Here is a 20,580-nt window from a genome sequence, read left to right on the forward strand (position 1 = left end):
ATACTTTTCTATATGTTTTTAATGTGCTGAACTCGAATCTGAAGTCAGAAATATCCTATCAGCTCCCGTTTTGGAAATATTACCGTTAGAAAATGTAAAAAAACGTTTTTTTACCACTTTTGATGTTATGCCTTAATTTGAAGAATTTTTTTAAAATATTATAAATCATAACGGTTTCTTTAAGAACTATTTTCCTTCTTTTAAGACCTGTTTAAATCTTTGCAATATCTTTTTTACTGCCGGAGATATCTTAAAATGAAGTAAGTGTGTTTTTATCAAGAAGGAGATGAAAACGTTATATCTGTTTGATACATTACAATAATCCAAAAAACTGACGATATCTCGAAAAATAAAAAAGATGTCGAAAAGATGTAAAAAGATCTTGAATGAAGGAATATAAAGTTCTTATAGAAACCGTTATAATTTATATTTAAAAAAATTTCTTCACACAAAAACATAACCTCAAAAGTAGTTTTTTAACATCTTCTAACGGTAATATTTCAAAAACGGGAGCTGATACGATATTTCTGACTTCAGATTCAAATTCAGCACACCGAAAACCTATAGAAAACTATATCATAGTCTCGGCACCAAAAACCTTGTAGACCTGTGTAATAGTAAGAAACTTTTCCAGTTTTCTCATTCCATCCTGGTACGATTTTGCCGGAATAACGAAATCATCCGTATATGTAGCTGACGATTTTCTCAGGAGGCATTTTTTGTTTTACAATTCTCATCAGTTTTTTGTAACAAGCTGGGGCATTCACCAACCCGAGGCATAACTTTGAACTCAAAAACTCCGTCTGGGGTAATGAAGGCAGTGTAATGTATATGCTCATTTCGGATGGGTATTTGATACAATGTCTAGTCTAGTACCATGAAATACTGGTAGCCTACAAGGTTGTTGAGTTCTTCTTCCATAATCTAAGTACATTCTGTCGTCACCATTTTTTTCTTCACAAGTACGACGGACGCTGCGAAATCAGACTTGGACACCTGTATGATGTCGTTCTCTAAGAGTTCTTTTATCATCGAACTCAATACTTCACGTTTTGCATACGGAACGTTATAAGGGTGTTGTGATAAAGGTCCTGTCTTCGTTAGTTCAATCTCCATTTCAACCATGCTTGTTCTTCCGAGTTCTCCTTGGCCTAAGGCAACGCATTTACGAAAATTGTTTAGCAAATTTATTAACCTTGTTGCATCAAAATCGTCATCAACATGTAGATCAGCTGTTGTTATCTGTTTAGGGTTGAGTGCATCATTCTTCCTGATAACTAGTAAGTAAGCAAGTAAGTAATTGTTTTATTGAAATTCATATGATTAACAATTTAATTTTAACAAAAAATATTTTAATATAAACTTATCTTATCTTATTTGAAAATATTGAATTTATATAATTAATTGGTTAATGCTGTTTGTTCTTTAAACTTTAGAAACTTGAAAATACAAACACCTTTTTTTATTATTATTGATTACAATTTTTATTTGATGTTCACTTGAAAGTGGTTGGACAGCGAGTGCCCATTATGCCGATCATTTAAAGGTACTTTGCCAAAAATGACAAGTCAGCATAATGAACACTCAGCGCGTGAGACTAAACATTGAACTTTTATTAAATGATCTTATTTCGTCTGGTCTCACGCAGAAGTAGGAGTTGGGTGGAAATATGATATGGTAGGAAAGGTAAAAATGGGTGATAGAATACAAAAAAATACATAATTATATTTAAAAAGAACACTCAGTGGGAACTGGTAAGAAATCATTTCCCATCGTGTCAGCAACAATGCAATGTGATAATACTATTGGTCATATGGTTACTTAAAATGATACTAAAAATGTTTACTTAACATACTCCCCCCCTTTGAGGGATCTAATCCCTCAAAAAAAATTTAAAATTGTGTGTCTATTTCAAAACGAGGAGCGCTTCTTCTAGGAAGTGGTTTGGGTTTTCTTTTTTTAATAAAATAAAAAATAATGAAGCCAATCATTGTAAGGAATAATATGAAGCTCATGCTATAATGATGGTAATCGTGCGTATTTATAGAATTTACCCAGGTATCATTATCTAGGTCTTTATCAACTTCACTAATTTTGCCTTTTAAATCTTCTATCTCTTTAAAATTAGTCTCATTGCTCGGGGATGTTATGATGTTCATATTTTTCATCGGAATTTTACCTTTAATTGACTCAGAAATTTTAATAGAGGGAACAAATGAGTTTTTTAAGGTGGTATTGCTAAAGACTCGACCATTTATCACTATGTGTGGAAGTTTTAAAATACATGGTATCAAAAATTCTATAAAACCACTGTCACTTAGGGTAAGACTTTTTGTTATTCCTTCACACACCAATAAACCAGTTACAGCCTCCTTAAGAGCAAATATCCAAGTATTGGAACTTCTTAGGCTTACCCATCGATCTTGAGAGATGGATCTCGTTAAACAACAGTGACTTAAAGCACTACTCAAATGATTCAGAATCGAGACTTCACAACTTATACCGCTGTCTCGATGAATCATTGTTGGTAGTTGTTGGTTACAGACAAAATTTTTCGTTGAGAGGAAGTGGCATGATGATAGCTGATTTTCTGTTAATTCAAAATACCTATCTCTTGTTGCAGTGACTGCTAAATAAGGGGATGATAATTCTATTATGAAACTTGAATCATTTTGAAATAGAGGAAACTGAACTAAATTAAAAAGCTGAAATTCTTGGTTATCAACCAAAGGGATCATCATTTCAAATACTATTGAGTCATTAAGACTTCGTCCTTTAATAGATGACAGCTTAAAAATATCTAATACAGATGCTGTCGGAATGTTAAGCTGGGATGGAATGTTGTTCCGAATAATTTGGAGCTGTTTAGTAAATTGTGACGGCGAAATAAAATGAGGATTCATTTTGACATTATTAAGACTAAGAAGAACGTCAAGTAATGTGTCTTGCACTCTTTCGAGGTTTGAAATTGACAAAATCAAATATGAAGTTAATGCAGAAAAGCGCTGACTGACATCGATTATTTCTTGATGCTTTTCAATGCTGTTTAAGGATTTTTCGAACATGGTTTTAAAACCTTGATATTGCTGACTGAGTTGCAGATTATTTCGTTTAAGCAGATTTACGGTTGAATCTGCGATTGAGCTCTGCTTTTTAAAGAGATGCACGAGATGCTGTTCATCTTGGTTGACCAAAGAGATTTGGTGCTGTATGTCCTTAGCATCATCTTGATCCAATACCCCAAATAAGCTATGTGCCACGTTTCCTATAAAATCGAAAGGAGATCTAGCAATTCTTATCCTTTTATTGTAAGAAGTATGATAATTATGAATGAGGTCATTGTTTGATTCGATTGCTATAACTCTTTGTTTGAGAGCTGTTACTGTAGGCAAACAGTACGGATTAATTTTCAATTCATCTAAACAAATATTATCCATTCTCTGTAAATAAGTTTTCACTTCTCCTAGCTCTAGCCAATATGATGATAAATTATAAAATATATAAATGTTCCAAAAACTATTAACGGTGCTCGCACTACCTATATCTTCAAAATAAATCCCTGTGGGATGGTCAAATTGGGTTATTCTTATTGGTTCGGTATCTGAAGAGGCAGCTAATGGAAACAATAGCAACATGAAGCATAATAATGATGTTAAAGAGTTAAGGAGGTATCTCCCACTTCTTAATCTCATCAGGGGTTGTTTTTTTATTGGGATTTGTGCAGCATCCTTTTGCTGCTCTTTATGGTCAATCGGTAGGGGACAAAGATTTTGAACAGCTCGTTGATATGTGCCGGTTTCAGTCTTAACATATGCCACTCGTACTAATCCGTCTGTTCCCTTGACAACTTCGATTACACGTCCGAGCTTCCATTTCATTGGAGGCTGGTGTGCATCTTTTAAAACAACCATTGTTCCAGGTTCTAGATTTTTGGATTCCACCTTCCACTTTAATTTCTGTTGAAGAAGATGGAGGTATTCATTTGACCATCTTTGCCAAAAATGCTGTTGAATATGCTGAATCTGACGAAATTTGTCTAATCTTGAGATGTTATGATCAGTTATGTCAGGTTCTGGAAGCGATGTCAACGGAGCACCAATTAAAAAATGACCGGGAGTCAATGCCTGCATGTCATTAGGATCTGAGGAGTTAGGTGTAAGTGGGCGTGAATTCAAGATAGATTCAATTTGAATCACAACTGTGGAAAGCTCTTCATAAGTTAAAGACGCTTCTCCTAAATATTTTAACAACAATGTTTTTGCGGATTTAACAGCGGCCTCCCAAAGGCCTCCGAAATGGGGAGAACGTGGTGGAATGTGTTTCCAGTTAATTCCCATTTTTAAACAATTTGAATTAATCGATGATTGAGTTTCAGACGAATCAAGAAAATCTTGAAAATCTTTTAATTGGTTTCTTGCCCCTACAAAGTTTGTGGCATTGTCACAGAATATAGTATGGCATACACCTCGTCTTCCTATAAATCGTTTCAAGCAGTTAATAAATGATTCAGTAGTAAGGTTGCATACAACTTCAATATGAATAGCTTTTGTTGAAAAGCATACAAATACTGCAAGATACGATTTTGTTGGAGTTTTCCCTCGAATATTATAATGTGTTCGTATTGGCCCACAAAAGTCCACCCCTGAATAATAGAATGGGCGAGAAGGTACGATTCTTTCCTTAGGTAGATTACCCATTAATTGATCTATGGATTTGGGTTTCGCACGGAAACATTGGATGCATTTAGAAAGTACCTTTTGTGTTTCTCTTCCTACACTCAAAATCCAAAATTGTTGCCGAGAGATAGATACAAGTGTTCTATGGGAAACGTGTAGATGTTTTTTATGTAAGTGATCTAAGAGTAATGTGGTAACTATATTATTTTTTGGGAGTAGTATTTGATTTTTTGCTTGGGAAGGAATTTCAGCATTTTTAAGTCTTCCACCCACATGTATTAACATTGTTGTTTTATCAAAATATGGGCTTAACGAAATTATGCTAGAGGTATTGCGGAGAGGTTTCCCTGCCTGAAGTGCCTTATACTCTTCGGGAAAAACACTTAATTGAACAATCCTCCATAACAAATGCGTTCCTTTCTGGATTTCTTCCGCGGTTAAAGAACCAGTTCTTCTGTTTCCTTTGCAGCGAATATTAAAATTCATCATGAATCTATAGCAATGTGCAAAAATTTTCTGCAGTGTAAAAAACGAGTTTTTATGGTTGATTGAATTTATTATATCATTTTGGATTGACATATTTAGCACTGTCTTTGGCCTTCGATGCCCAGAGATTTCTTCTGGAATCGAATACTCCATTTGTATACTTGAAGTTTGTCTTAAAAACTCAGGGCCATTGAACCAAATGGTTGATCTTACAAGATTGGGCATTCCTAACCCACGCGATATAAGATCTGCTGGATTTAATACTCCCTTTACATAATTCCAATGATTCAAATCTGATTTAGATTGGATTTTTGCTACACGATTTGCTATATATGTCTCCCAAGTATAGGAAGGTGCCTTTACCCATGTTAAAACCGTTGTAGAGTCGGTGTAATAACTGACTGATGTGATCGTCCTACTGATTATTGGAAGGATTTTTTGCACTAATTCCACCATTAGGACAGCCGCCTGAAGCTCTAACCGAGCTATAGTTGTCGCCTTTAAGGGAACGACACGAGATTTTGAACATAACAATTGAACAAAAACTTTCCCTTCATTATCAATAGATTTTAAGTAAATGCATGCGCCATATGCGCTTTCACTACTATCGGAAAATGCATGCACTTCTAATTTCGTAGCTGAGTCTATTAAGATAAGGCGTGGGATATTAATTTCACACAAAGAAGAAAATTCTGATAAATAGTTTACCCACTTATAAGCCTGTTCTTGAGGCAGATTCTCATCCCACAATATCTTAGATTTCCAAAGTTCTTGTAAAAATATTTTTCCTAGTAATATGGCTGGGCCTATCAATCCCAAGGGATCGAAGAATTTTCCCAAGTCGGCAAGAACGCGGCGTTTGGTAATCTTTAAATCATTGGGTGCATTGTACTTGTAGCAAAATTTGAATGTGTCTTCAATTGGGTCCCAAACCAAACCAAGGGTTTTAATGACCTCCGACTGATAGATTGTTAACATTCTTTCTCGATCTTGCATTGGAATATTTTCTAGAATGCGTGGATCATTTGAACAAAATTTGGTTAAATTAAAATTTCCTTGACTTAATAATTTTATTGTTTCATTGAGAAGCAACTTGGCTTCCTCAAGAGAATCTGCTCCTGTTAGGCAGTCATCCACATAGATATTTTTTGTAATAATTTTTGATGCATTAGGATATATATGTTGAAAATCATCTGCTAATTTGACCAAACATCTTGTAGATAAATAAGAGGCAGACGCCATTCCATACGTAACTGTGTTGAGCTGGTATGTTCTTAATGTGCTCTTAGGATCTGGCCTCCATAAAATGTGCTGATATGCTCTATCCTTTGGATGAATGAGTATTTGACGATACATTTTGCTAATATCGCCAGTGAATACATATTTATGTAATCTGAAATTGGCTATAACTGAAAATAAATCTGATTGGACTGTTGGACCAACCATGAGGGTGTCATTAAGTGAATACCCAGATGTCGTCTTTGCAGAAGCATCGAAAACCACCCTGAGCTTTGTTGATGAGCTCTCGGGTTTAATTACACAATGGTGTGGAAGAAAATAATTTGACTTTGGTATGTCAAGCTCTTGAATTGCAGTCATATGACCTAGACGCTCATATTCCTCCATGAAGTTTGTGTAACTTTCTTTGAGGTCTGCATTTTTTTCTAGTTTTCTTTCTAATGAATAAAAACGCTTCTTTGCAATTTCTTTTGAACCTCCTAATGTTTGGTTTGGGTCTTTCTTAAAAGGAAGTCGTACTATGTACTGACCCTGGCGTGTTGTTTCCACGTTATCATTAAAATGTTTTTCACATTTAAATTCTTCTTCGCTGTAGACCTTCGATTCAACTTCAAAATTTTCACTTTCCCACAGTGATCGGACCATTTTATCTAGTGTTTTCAGACTAGGTTTTGACACTGAATGACAATGAGAATTTTGGGAAGAATCTACAGCGCTTCCTGCTAAAACCCATCCTAATCTAGTATTCCGCAATAGAGGAAGATTGTTTGAGATTTTAAATTCTCCCGGCAAAAGAAGCTCAAAGAATAACTCTGCTCCAATTAACAAGTCTATGCGGTTGGAACTAATTGTGTTAGGGTCAGCAAGAAGAATATTGGAGGGCAATTGCAAAGTTTGCCTATCCAGAGATGCAGTTGCCATATAATCACTTATTTTTGGCATTATACTGGTCTCAATAGTTCTTTTATATGATGAAGTTCTGGATTCTAAATGAACATTTATTACGAAATTGGCCTGACTTTCCCTGCCTCCAATTCCGCTAATCGGAATGTCCTTTCTTCGCTTTATGCTCCCTAACTGCTGGGCTAGGGATGTTGTAATAAAATGTAATTGAGATCCCGAGTCTAACATAGCACGACAAGGAATACGCGTTCCTTTTGAACTCACGACGTTCACAATCGCCGTGGCGAGATATACCTCGCGACCCTTTAATACGACCCCTAGAGAATTGTTATTATGGGACCCTGAAGGAAACTCACCCACCCGACCAATAATATTATCACACTTACCGGATGCTGGGTTTTTTACGTTGACATCTTTTTTATTTGGATAGTGTAGTAGAGTGTTGTGTTTCCCGTTGCAAACCTTGCATCTACGTTGCTGTTGACACGATGGGAAACGATGTCCTTGCAAACAGTTGGTGCAAAGTTGAAGCTTCCGCACCTGCTGATTGCGATCCTCAACTGAAAGATTAATAAATTTTTTACAATTAAAGATCTTATGATTATTAGTTTTACAATATGGACAATTTGAAACTTCCCTATTTTCAGATGCGGTGGTTACCGCTTTCTTCCTTTCATCTGATTTCACCGTCTCCAGGGCTTGGAACCTGCATTCGACAAATTCCAGTAATTGGGTTAGAGTTGGTGTTATTCTTGGTGCTTGTAGGGATTCCTCGAAAAGCATTCGGGTGTCTTTGTCCATTTTTTCCAGCAATAGATGTACAACTAATGGGTCCCATCCACTGGTGTCATAGCCGAGATTGTTGATGGCTTGAATGACTTCCTTTGTTGTATCATGCAGCCTCTTGAGACTTCTGACAGTGTCTACGATGGTATTTGATTGGAACAATCGGCTTAACTGAGCGGATAACAGCAACCGCTTGTTGTTGAACCTGTCAACTAGAGTGTTCCAAGCCAATTCATAATTGTCATCAGTGGCATGGAAATGTTGAATGAGGTTTTGGGCATCTCCAGTAAGATTTGTCTTTAAAAAGTATAATTTTTGAGCCGGTGCAATTGGTTGGTTGTGCACCATTTGTTTGTATAGATCGAAGAACTGCGGCCAATTAAGATAGCTTCCATCGAATTTGGGTATCTCAATTTTTGGAAGCTTGATTGTTGTTGCTCGTCCTTGATTCATTTGAACTGTTTCAGCTGGCAATGTATTAGTTGGTAGCCAGGTGATCCTCAAATCTAATTCATCCTGGAGCTCAAAGTAAAGCTGTATATCTTCTACAGCTGCATCGCCTCCAAGTCGTCTATATGTTGTTGTTATTTCATCCCAATTGGTCATTAGGGTTTTTGTTTTTTGGTTAAATTCTTGCGGTAAAGTTTCCCGCAATTTCAATGGGCACTTATTAAGACCTCCTTGAAATATTTTGCAGAGTAATCGGAATTTGCTATCCGTAGTCATCCTGTTGACCTTTACACTGGTGTCATCTATTAAAGTGGGCTTTATTGTCAGCCCTGGTGGTATGTTAAATTTGGAAATTGCTGCGGTAACTCCCTCTGAATGCCCTGCTGGGGGCTTAACGGCTGCTGGTCCTAAGAGGGCTTCTTTTAGCTGCTCCGGCTGAGGATGGACTGCTGCGGTCTCCTCTATAGCCCCATCAGATTTTTCTTCTTCCGCTACTGCAAACCGCTTGATGATGTCATCTTTCATTTGATCATGAATTTTTTTTACCCCATCGTAAAAACCTTTAGTGAAGTATTCGTGTTCAGTTACCTGCGGATAATTGTCTCTTATCTCGCTATCAACATTGTCGAATACTTCCCATAATTCATTTAATCTTGTCCACCGCGCATTTAAATAATCCAGGGTTTTCCTTCCTGGACCATCCTTTCCGTAATTGCGAGCAAGTGTACAGATTTCTTTTCCTACAGCTTCTTGCTGATTGGTAAGTTCTTCAATTGTAGCCACCATTTTAATTATTTTTTATATTGAATTGTTAGTAATTGAAAGGAACTTCTTTTTTTTTTTTCTTTTTTAGTCTTCTTAATAACGACTCACTTCACAACACTGTTTTCTTTTATTTTGTTTTGTTTTATTAATTTACAGGCCACTAAACTCTTTTAGTAGGTCCTGTCACGGTCGCCATTTGTTCTTTAAACTTTAGAAACTTGAAAATACAAACACCTTTTTTTATTATTATTGATTACAATTTTTATTTGATGTTCACTTGAAAGTGGTTGGACAGCGAGTGCCCATTATGCCGATCATTTAAAGGTACTTTGCCAAAAATGACAAGTCAGCATAATGAACACTCAGCGCGTGAGACTAAACATTGAACTTTTATTAAATGATCTTATTTCGTCTGGTCTCACGCAGAAGTAGGAGTTGGGTGGAAATATGATATGGTAGGAAAGGTAAAAATGGGTGATAGAATACAAAAAAATACATAATTATATTTAAAAAGAACACTCAGTGGGAACTGGTAAGAAATCATTTCCCATCGTGTCAGCAACAATGCAATGTGATAATACTATTGGTCATATGGTTACTTAAAATGATACTAAAAATGTTTACTTAACAGGTTAATGCTGTTTAACATAAAACATTAATTTTGCATCAATGACTCGGTTGAGTCGTCTGTTGCGATTAAATATCCATTAGATAGTTCCTTATGTTAGGGGTATGATTGCTGCTGCTGATGTTGGTTTTGCAGGTGTTGTTGTTGGTTTTTCGTATTACTATTGGTGTTGTTATTGTTGAAGTTCATGTTGTTGTTAGTTTTAGTGGTGATGTTGGTGTTGATGTTGTTGTTGCTATTGATGTTGGTGTTGATGTCGGTTTAGGTGCTGGTGTTGGGGTTGATGTTGTGGTTGAAGTTGGTGTTGGTGTTGGTGTGGATGTTGGTGTTGATGTTGATGTTGATGTTGATGTTGATGTTGATGTTGATGTTGATGTTGATGTTGATGTTGATGTTGATGTTGATGTTGATGTTGATGTTGATGTTGATGTTGATGTTGATGTTGATGTTGATGTTGATGTTGATGTTGATGTTGATGTTGATGTTGATGTTGATGTTGATGTGGATGTGGATGTTGATGTGGATGTGGATGTTAGTGTTGGTGTTGGTGTTGGTGTTGGTGTTGATGTCGGTGTTGGGGTTGGAGATGTTGTTGGTGTTGATGTTGATGTCGGTGTTGGTGTTTATGTTATTGCTGTTGTTGGAGTTGTTGTTTTTCTGTTGTTGTTCTAGCCATTGTATTCTCTTACTAATTCGGCGCGATATTTAATAGCTAGAGAGAGTTATTTTATGAGGGAGTTCCAGTTTCCTTCGCCATTCAGAATATTCACCATATTCTCTGTACTGAGTTCTCTTGCACCAATGTATAATATGCGTAGTTCTTTCAATACAGGGCACACTCCAAAAAAATGGATAAATGTTTCGTCTTCTCGCATATTACATAAAGTACACTGAGTATTTCTGTTGTTTGATTGAAATGTACCGTTCAAGTAAAAAAGTCCCCCTCTTGCCTTAAAAATCCATCCTATTTTGGATGAGATATTTTCGTCCTGAATATATCTTCTTCCTTCAGTGTAGTTAAGGATATTATACAATCCATGTGAAGTTGACGCCTGCGCTCTTTGAAGTGCCACACTCCATTCTCCTTCCATTATTTGGTTGTCAGCCAAATCTATTGCATTTCGGAATAGTCTACTATTTCCGACAACCTCCTGGATATGCCTTCCTTCTAATATACTAGTACATTGTGTGATCCAGTATATGTTTTTGGTCATTACTATATTAGCTAATATATGCGGGAGACAGTTCTCGTCGTATAGACAGAGAATTTTCTTAATGTAACACATGTTACATTTCATTGTGTAAATGAGAAGAGGTTTTAACTATAGTTCCAGTACGAGCATGTAGTTTGGGGTTGAAGTTGGTACATTCATTATTTTTTTTAGGAAATATCGTTGGACCTTTTCCATTTTATCGTATTGCTGATGTCCCTAGGCCTGTGCACCATATCCCAGAATTGACCTTGCTACAGCGTTGAAGAGTTCGAGTTTTGACGAATTACTGATGTCTTTTTTCGAAACAAAAGATTGCCAAGACAAGCTTAAGCTCGTTTTTGCCTGATGCGTTCTATCCTTGAAATGCTCGGTCATACTCAACCCTGGTGTCAGCCATAGACCCAAGTACTTGTACTTGTTGACCACCTCTATTTCATCGGTTCCGAGGGTCCATCTTTCTAGGTTGCTTCTTCTGCCACCATTTTTTCTAAATATTATGATTTTAGACTTCTCGAGATTGATAATAAGATTCCACTCTTGGCAGTACTCTTCAAGCCTGCTTATCATTATTTGCAGGTCCTTTGGTGTGTTCGCAAAAACTACAATGTCGTCCGCATACAACAACATTCGGATGACATGTTCATTTATTTGTATTCCACCACCTATGCAATCGTGCATATCGTTGATAAAAAGAGCGAATAATAAAGGACTTAAGAGACAGCCCTGCTTCACACCCATTTTTGTATCGAACCACTCTGAAAGTTTGCTTCCATCCCATACTGCACTGGCTGTCCCTGCATACAGATCTTTTATAATATTGAGAAATTTTGTTGACAGACCTTTTCTTTTTAGTTTGACAAACAGAGCATTCCGACTGATACTGTCAAACGCTGCATTGAAGTCTACAAAGAAGCAGTATGTTATTTTACCTTCATCCATTCTGATTCTTACTATGTTCAGTAGATTGAATATATTATCTGCTGTACTATATCCCTCTCTAAAGCCAGCTTGATATTCATTCAGAACCCTGTTTCGTGTTTCCCAATCCTGTATCCGTTTGAGTAGTATGTAAATTTTCGCCATAGCATCCATAAAGGAGATTCGTCTGTAGTTTTGTACGAGGTTTATATCACCCTTCTTGTAGAAAGGGAAGATCAAGGACTTCTTAAAAGATGGTTCAACTCTTTCTGTTAGATGGATCCTATTATATATTCTAACAAGTCGGTCTAAGAGTATTTGTGGAGCATGAATAAAGAATTCGTACGGAACCAGGTCGTATCCAGCAGCTTTGTTTATCTTAGCTTTGTTAAGAACTTCTAGGATTTCGATATTCGTAATCTCACCATCAAGTTGTTCATCCCACGAGTATTGTTGCAATTCTTCCAATGTTACATTGGTTTGAAGTGGTGGATTCAAGAGCCGTTCAAAGTGGTCTTTAAAATCACTGCTTTTTATGTTAGGTCCTATTCTGTGGCTCTTATTTCGTAATTTGTTTGCAATATCCGCCCAATCTTTTGTATTTTGTACGTTTTTTAGACTGGTACATAGAGATTGATAATATAGCTTTCTTTTCATCTTACATGTGTTTTTGTACTTTCGATTAGCTTCAAGGTATGTTTTTCTTAGGATTTCAGAGGGATCCCTTCTCCACCTATTAAGCCATTTAAAAGCATTTTTCCTGACGGTCATACACGTTGCATCAAACAAACTTTTCATTAATATTTTTTTTTGATAGTTAGATTTCTCTGCTCGCCCACAACATCTTTGATAGTTGTTATCATCTCTTCTGCCGTCCAACTCTCTACTCCAAAATCACCTTCATCTTTTGGTAATATGTTTTGTTGCATTCGTGTTTTATAATTGTTTTCATTATGTTTCAACCATATCAGTTTAGGAAGTAGACTCATTTCTTCCGAAGACTGAAATCCAGATAGTTGCAGAGTCAACACAATAGGCATATGGTCTGAATAAACCATCTCTTCTACTTTGAATTCTTTAACTTGGCTAAGAATATTATACGAGGCTCCACACAAGTCGTTAGCTGAGCATCCTATTGTGCTTATGTAGGTGTGGTTCCCTTCAAAATCACCCGATGTTCTTCCGTTTAGTATTACGATGCCTGCATCGTCACACGTCTCAATGAATCGCTTTCCTTTATTGTTGAGTACCTTGTCCTTAGAATTTCGCTTTGGTTTAAGCAATACATTGAGGCTTGCAGTTTGTTCTTCCATAACAATTTGGCTTTTTCCTATTCGAACATTGAAGTCACCTATTACGACCACGTTATGAGTGTTAAATTCTTGAAGATTTCTATTGTAAATTTGTAAGTCTTCTTCCCATTTATTGGAATTGAGATATGTAGGCAGCACATATAGCTCGCAGTTAGTTGACACGATGCTAATAACATCTCTCTCCAGCGATTTTGTACAATCTATTCTTAATTCCTTGTTCATATCACGGCTTATACCAACTAGTAGTCCACCACGCGCTCTTCCGAATTGCGCTTAGCGCATTGCTGGTGTCCATATCAACTCAAACCCTGGGAAAAATTTTTCATATCTCTCAAATTGATCAACAAGAAATGTTTCATACAGTAAAAAAATATTAAATTTACATAAATAATTAAAAAAGTTTGGAACTATTAATTCCGAGGGAGTCTCAGCTTTATTGGATTCCAGATGAAAGTCTATCTTTGAAAAATCCTTATTATAAAGTTCTCCTAGCACCAAAGCAGCTGGTTTCTCCTCATTTTGCGGCTCATTCACTACCACCGCAAATATACGTAATTCAATTTCCAATCGTCTGCCCTTGAATTTAATTGGCTTTGATTTATCCACTTTCCTTATTTCATTTCTTATTCTTAGCAAGTAATTGTGGTGTTCTCTTTCTTTCTGAGTTATATTCCTTTGTATGCTATACTTTGTTAAAGCTAATTTGGAAGTATTTTGTAGGATTGTTTGAACTGACTGTGTTTCAAACTCAACTAAAAAATTCGCCTCTTCCAATTTTTAGAATTTTTATAATTTCTAAGCTCTCGTTTATTTTTAAGATGCTTTTACAGAACATCCCGATATCAGTTTTTCCCAGTGTCTCCTTTTCAAATCCTTTAAATATAAGGTTATTCTTTCGAGTGAATCTATCAAACGTTTCGGTTTTCCTTAAACTCTCTTCTTTTAGTTAGTTTTTTAGTTCGGAGTTTTCTTTTTTTATTCTTCTATTTCCCTCGTATGGACTTAAAGTGTACCTTTGTGCCTTTCAGTTCTTCTTGTAGCATTTTTCGAAATTGCATCATCATTGCACCCCAGGTGTTCGCTTCTACTACGGTTTGGTCTAATTTGGATGTTTCTTCGTCCGAACTTTCAGGCATTTTTGCAGAGTGTGGTTTTTTGCTCGGTATTACAGACAAATCCGGTGAAAGTTGTTTTCTTCATCGTTTACCTGTTTGATCCAGTTTGATTTTTTGTGTTGACACCTCAGTTTAGTCGCTAGCTGTAGGCATAGGCAGTAGACTGGTACTCTAATTCACTATAAAGCTTATAGTGGGTTCAGATCTGTGCTTTCGCAGTAGTAGTCACCAATACCCTACTCAATCTACACAGACTGTTGGGTTTGGATTCTTCGTCCACTCGTTGCTTATTTTACAGTGTTGTTTTATCTGATATGACTCTACTTTTCTTTAATTATCATAGAAAATATAAACTTTCAACTAAACTGTAGTTTATTTTTCTGCAAAATCTGCTTACATATGTATCACCCTGTATTTTCTAACTTCACATTGATAGTGCCGAGGTTGCCCTACCAACCGCAAGATGTCGCTAATGACAACAGCTGTGTAACTTGTCAGTTTTGATTGACACTTCTCGCTGTGATTTGGTTTGTTTTGATTGTACTTAAATTATTGTCTCTTAAATTAGTTCTTTCTCGCAAAATACGGTTTCCATTTACTTTCAACAAAAAGATTTTGATTTTTTTGTAAACCAAACTAATTAAAAAAGAAGATATTAATACCTGTTGCTGTTAAAAACCCCCAACACACCGCGATGCTGGACCTCAAAGACCACCTCCATCTTACTTCAGGTACTTTTATTCCTCCCTTATCGCTTATATTCCTCGTTTCGCGCACCGACCAAAACCCTGCACTGCACTCAAAAAGACACACCACTCAGAATAGCTCCTGATAACTAGTACTTCTCCTTCCTTGGAAACTTCACATGAAGGATCACTTAGAATATCCTTACCAACTAGAACTGGAACTTCACATGAAGGATCACTTAGAATATCCTTACCAACTAGAACTGGTTTAGTTAGTTTTTCGTCTGAGACAACATGTGCATTTACACTAAAGCGGGCGCCTTCGATGCCAATAGTACATGGTATTTGTCCCAGAGCTAAACAGTTTCCACCTCCGAAACCATTAAGGGTAATATTACAGGGTTTTATGGGAACCACAGTTTGATCACTTCCAGAGTCTAGTATGGAATGGAAGCATATTCTTTTCCCTCGGCAGTAACTCTTTTATTACAGCAATCGGGTTTGTCTTGTCGAGAGATCTTATCGTTGTCTCTTTTGGACTTGACTGGATATTTAGAATTATTTTCTTTGTCATTGGTCTAGATCTTTTTCTGTTTTGTGTACATTGTCGAGCGAATGACCAGACTAATTGCAGTTTAACAAGTGGTGAGAGACTGTTGGCCCATAATAGGGCGATAGGGCTGAGTTATTCTTGGGATTGTCGTTGGCTGCCGACGCCAATGCTGATGATCGCTGTTTGCTAGTTGATTTATTATATTTGGTCTGAGAGTTCCCGTACTAGACGATGGTTTGTATCGACCATTTTCTCGAATAGTTTCACACCATTTTACCCTTTCAACAAGTTAAGCCATGTTTTGTTAAAATTTGACGCTGCTAGACTAGAACTGAGTTATGGATTGATACATCCGGTTAGGATGTATTGTACGATGCTCTTATCTGGCAGCTGAACTTTCTTCCCCAACATGTTCACCTAGAAACAAAAGCTCTCAATCGGTTCATTGGGCCGTCTTGTTCTGCGTGTCATTTGTTGATTATTGTCTATTTCGTTTGGTTGGTGGGGAAAATTAGCTTTGAGTCCCATCGCCACCTGTGTCCAGGAGCCGGATATTACTTGGGTAGTGTCCCACCAAAACCTTGCAGGACCTTTCATTTTTGCTGCTTCTGCCATTAGAAGAGCTCGTTCATCCCATTCGTTCCACCAAATTATCAGCCTACATAGATGTTACATCACCCGTTGCAAACGTTGGCAGCGCGTCTGCAATATATTTTATGTTGCAATGGATCCTTGGTCTTCTTGTTTTAGCGTCTAAGGAGCCGGACTGTTCGAGACGTTTAAGTTTATCAGCTAATTCTCGCTCCTTTCTAAGCATGTTTCTCTCATTTTCTAGCAGGATCCTCTCCCTCCTGAGGATGTCCCACTCTCTCTCTCCCTCATTGAATAGTCATCAAGGGTCCATCCATAGAATACTAATGATATCTCGTCAACGATTGCAGCTCTTCCCTCACCCGCTGATGAGTTTTCGTTGGAGTGAGGCACAGGCTGTCTCGCGTTCCGGGTTTCCTTTTCTTTGTCAACTGTTAGTTCTCGGTTAAGGAGAGTTCTTTTGGTTCTCGATGTTGGCAACCCTCTATTTTTCAGTTCGCTTTGCAATTGTTTAGAGCTTAGTTTTTCCATTTTATTCATCTACAACAAAATAACATTTAAAGCATATTGTAAAACAACATAAGATTTAACGTCGATATTAAATTCAATATGACCTATGTAAAATTTCAATTTAATAAACATGTAAACATAGGTAAAGGAACTGAAATTTCGAAAACTGAAATTGCAAAAACCTGAAATTCGTACACCGAAAACATAGTCTTCTCATGCGCATTGCGTTCAGCCAAGTTGTTTTAGAGATCGGATGTGGACTTTTTCACATCCGCGGATGCAGATGCGGATGCGGGTTTTTGAAAGTTAACATCTGTAGATGCGGATGTTTAAGATCTTATATAAAAAATTAATATAAATGAATTAAAACAATGATACAGTTATAAATAACCTTTTTATTATTTGTGTTTAGTGAGAGAAATCAAAAAGAGGTGCATTAGACTTAATACAAAGTAATACCGCCACCTTCTCTGCATCAAGTCGGTTAAACAGAGGTTGGTTAGTTAAACCCCGCGCTACTTAATAATTGTTCCCTAGGAAAACTGCCTTGTGAAGTGGGTAGAAATTATCGTTAAGATTTCAATAGCACTGGCCCTTTTTTTTTTTGCCCGGAAAAAAGATCTCTATTAATAGCTTGTTTTCACCCCAAATTTGATAATTTCGCAAATTAGGTCAGTTCGAATTCCAAATTCTAAAAATTTCCTATACAATTTGAAATTCGAAATGAGAAAATTTGCGAAATTATCTAATTTGGTCTTTAGTGAAAACAGGCTATAAAATTAACACTTTTGCATTTTGTCTGTGTTTTGCCTCAAAAAATCAGTCACAGACCATTAATCGATGTGAATCCCATTGGTACGCGCCATTCGCCGGCTCCGCCCAACCTCTTTCTTGTCGCCATTTCTTTGCATCCGCATTCGCATGAAAATCCGCATTGGTTATTGCAGATGCGGGTCCGGATGCGAATGCCCAAATTCATGCGGGTGTTCCGCATTTGCGGATGCAGATGCGAATGTTCGCAACATCCCTAGTTGTTTTCTTGTTCTCCCTTTTTTTCGCATATATGTGAGATACACATTGATTCAACACGACTGCTTCTTTTGCATCAACATTTGCATTTACACAATCATAACCAATGGAACAATTACACACTGATAAAATACGACTGCTTCCTTTTCAACACATACATATACTATCGCAACTACTATAAGCCTAGTACATACACTCCTTTTCATCAGAATAGGTACACAACTTTTCAAATGTTCAGTATTCGTTTTTTCCTTTTTTGATGTCAAGTCACACACCTTTAAACGTAGACGATGCCGTAATTAATTTATCAAGTGTTCAACTATCCACAGATGAACTTGACCTGTTGAATAAAGGCCTTAATTATGGAATTAAACCTAAAAAACAACCAGTGAAAGATGTGATAATTGACATTGAAACTATATTGAAATTTAAACAAATTACAGTTAAAAACGAAATTCGAGAACGTACCAAGTTTTGTGTTGAAAACAGAAATCATCATCTTTCCAACTCTAACCACATTGATGAAAATAAAATTGTATCATCTTTGAATGAAAAAGAATGCTATGTCATGAAATCAGACAAAGGCAACAAAATTGTGGTGATGGATAAGAACGAATACGATCGACGTTGTTGGAAGTTGATAACTGATAGCGGATACGATGAAATCAAAAGATCCCCTCTTAACAAAATGGTCACAGCTGCTAATGAAGTAAGAAAGGAGATCAGTAATGTTTTTGGTGAACAGTTTAAATGGAAACTTCTGATTTCAAATCCTGATGTACCGAGACTCTACTGCTTACCAAAGGTTCATAAACCTGGGGATTCAATGAGGCCTATTGTAGCACTTTTAAGTGCACCGTGTACAAACATCTCACGATGGTTGGTCCAAGAAATGAAACAGTACCTACCTTGTGAAAGCCTATCGGTTAAAAATTCGATCGAATTTGCAGAAAGAGTTAAGAACATAGAATTAGCCAACGATGAAATTTTGGCTTCTTTCGATGTTTCTTCACTTTTTCCTTCAATACCAGTTCCAAAAGCAATAGAGATTTTCAAAAATAATCTCATGAAGCAGAACATTCCAATTGAAAAAGTAAATGTTTATGTACGAGCAGCTGAAATGTGCATGAATACGAATTACTTTCAATTTAGGGGGCGATTTTTCAAAATCAACTTTGGAACGAGTATGGGCAACCCGCTTTCACCATTAATTGCGGAAACATTCATGGCTGATTTTGAAATGCAATTAAAAAGGAAAGGCCATCTTCCACAAACCTGGTTTCGCTACGTTGATGACATCTTTACAATCGTCAAAAAGAATAAGGTAAATGATTTGTTATCAATATTGAATACCCAACACAACAGCACCAAATTTACTTACGAATTAGAAGAAAATCAAACAATAAACTTCTTAGACCTAAAATTATTAAGAAATAAACAAAATCGTATTGACATAGCTATTTACCACAAACCAACAAGCACCTTCAGGTATACACCGAGCAATGCTTTTGCACCTATCCAACATAAATTAGCTGCCTTCCATTCTATGGCACATAGACTTGTTAGTTTACCATTATCTAACAAATATTATAAACAAGAATACACACATATATTAAACACAGCATACATTAATGGATATGGATCATCCCTAATTGAAAATATAATACGTCAACATTCAAACAAATATAATAAACAACAACTCTCAACCTTTTACACACGGAAAAAATCAACACAACCAGCTGATTTCAGTCGAGTGTCCATGACCTTCGCTCCAGACATCACAAATGGTCTTAAAACAGTCTTCCACCGCAACAAAATGTCTTTAGTTTTTTCTAATAAATACAAACTTAAAAACAAACTGACAAGTGTTAAAGACAAAAAAGACAACTTGGAAAAATCTGGAGTTTACGAAATTAAATACAAGTGTGGACGAAAGTACTACGGCCAAACTAAGAGATCAGTGGCAACTAGATTCAAAGACCACCAGAACTACATTAAAAACAACGATTCAAAGAAATCGGCAATTGCAGCACATGCATTACACGAACAACATTTGCCAATCACTTTGAATGATGTTCGTCTTTTAGCAAGCGTCGCAGATGGTAGAAAGCTTGACGCCATCGAAAGCTTTTACATACAAAAAGACAACAACTCACTGAATGCAGACAATGGAAATATAGAGTCATATTTGTTTAATTGTTGTTAAATTGTTTTCTCTTCACTCTGTTAAAGCTTAATATAGTCGATCTATTTAGTCTAATGTTTTGTTTTTAAAATCAATTATGTATATCTTTACTGTTTTAACTTTCATAGATAATTTATGTAATTCTTTTCTTTAAAGCTTTCTGTTTATGTAAGTGACAACTATATTACAAAGTCGTGTTGCTGATGATGACCGATACATCGGTCGAAATGCATTCAAATAAATAAATTTAGTTGACTCAAATTAAATGGTGTTTTTTATTTTTAATTTATTAAAATTAAATCAATAAGTTAGAGTCATCGTTATTGTTCATTATTCAAATAATTTATTTGTCAAGTCATTGTTTAAGATGTTAGCAGAATCAGCAAAAAAAATAATTCAAAACGTGTGGTTAGGTTAGGTTAGGTTGAACGGGGTGATAATCCGACAAGTCGAGTTATCCCACTCGGATTTCGATGGATCCATTGTGATCCCCAGGGTTAGGGTGGGCAGGAGTGAGGATGGGTAAGGGAAAA

At 36.4% G+C, this 20,580-nt stretch overlaps 2 protein-coding genes across 2 annotated transcripts in view; both read left to right on the plus strand.

Moving 5' to 3' along the window:
- The window catches only part of LOC129918450 (bifunctional lysine-specific demethylase and histidyl-hydroxylase NO66), a 76,811-nt gene that overhangs the window by 21,775 nt on the left and 34,456 nt on the right, over positions 1 to 20,580 (plus strand). The gene's annotated exons all lie outside the window — the stretch shown is intronic.
- LOC129918452 (uncharacterized) lies at positions 1,212 to 17,272 on the plus strand. Its single transcript, XM_055999034.1, has 2 exons — positions 1,212 to 1,407; positions 9,937 to 17,272. The coding sequence occupies exon 2, from the start codon at positions 10,054 to 10,056 to the stop codon at positions 10,603 to 10,605; it is 552 nt and encodes a 183-aa protein (XP_055855009.1). The 5' UTR covers positions 1,212 to 1,407; positions 9,937 to 10,053; the 3' UTR covers positions 10,606 to 17,272.

The sequence above is a fragment of the Episyrphus balteatus genome, chromosome 4 (assembly GCF_945859705.1).
Source record: "Episyrphus balteatus chromosome 4, idEpiBalt1.1, whole genome shotgun sequence".
Lineage (NCBI taxonomy): Eukaryota > Metazoa > Arthropoda > Insecta > Diptera > Syrphidae > Episyrphus > Episyrphus balteatus.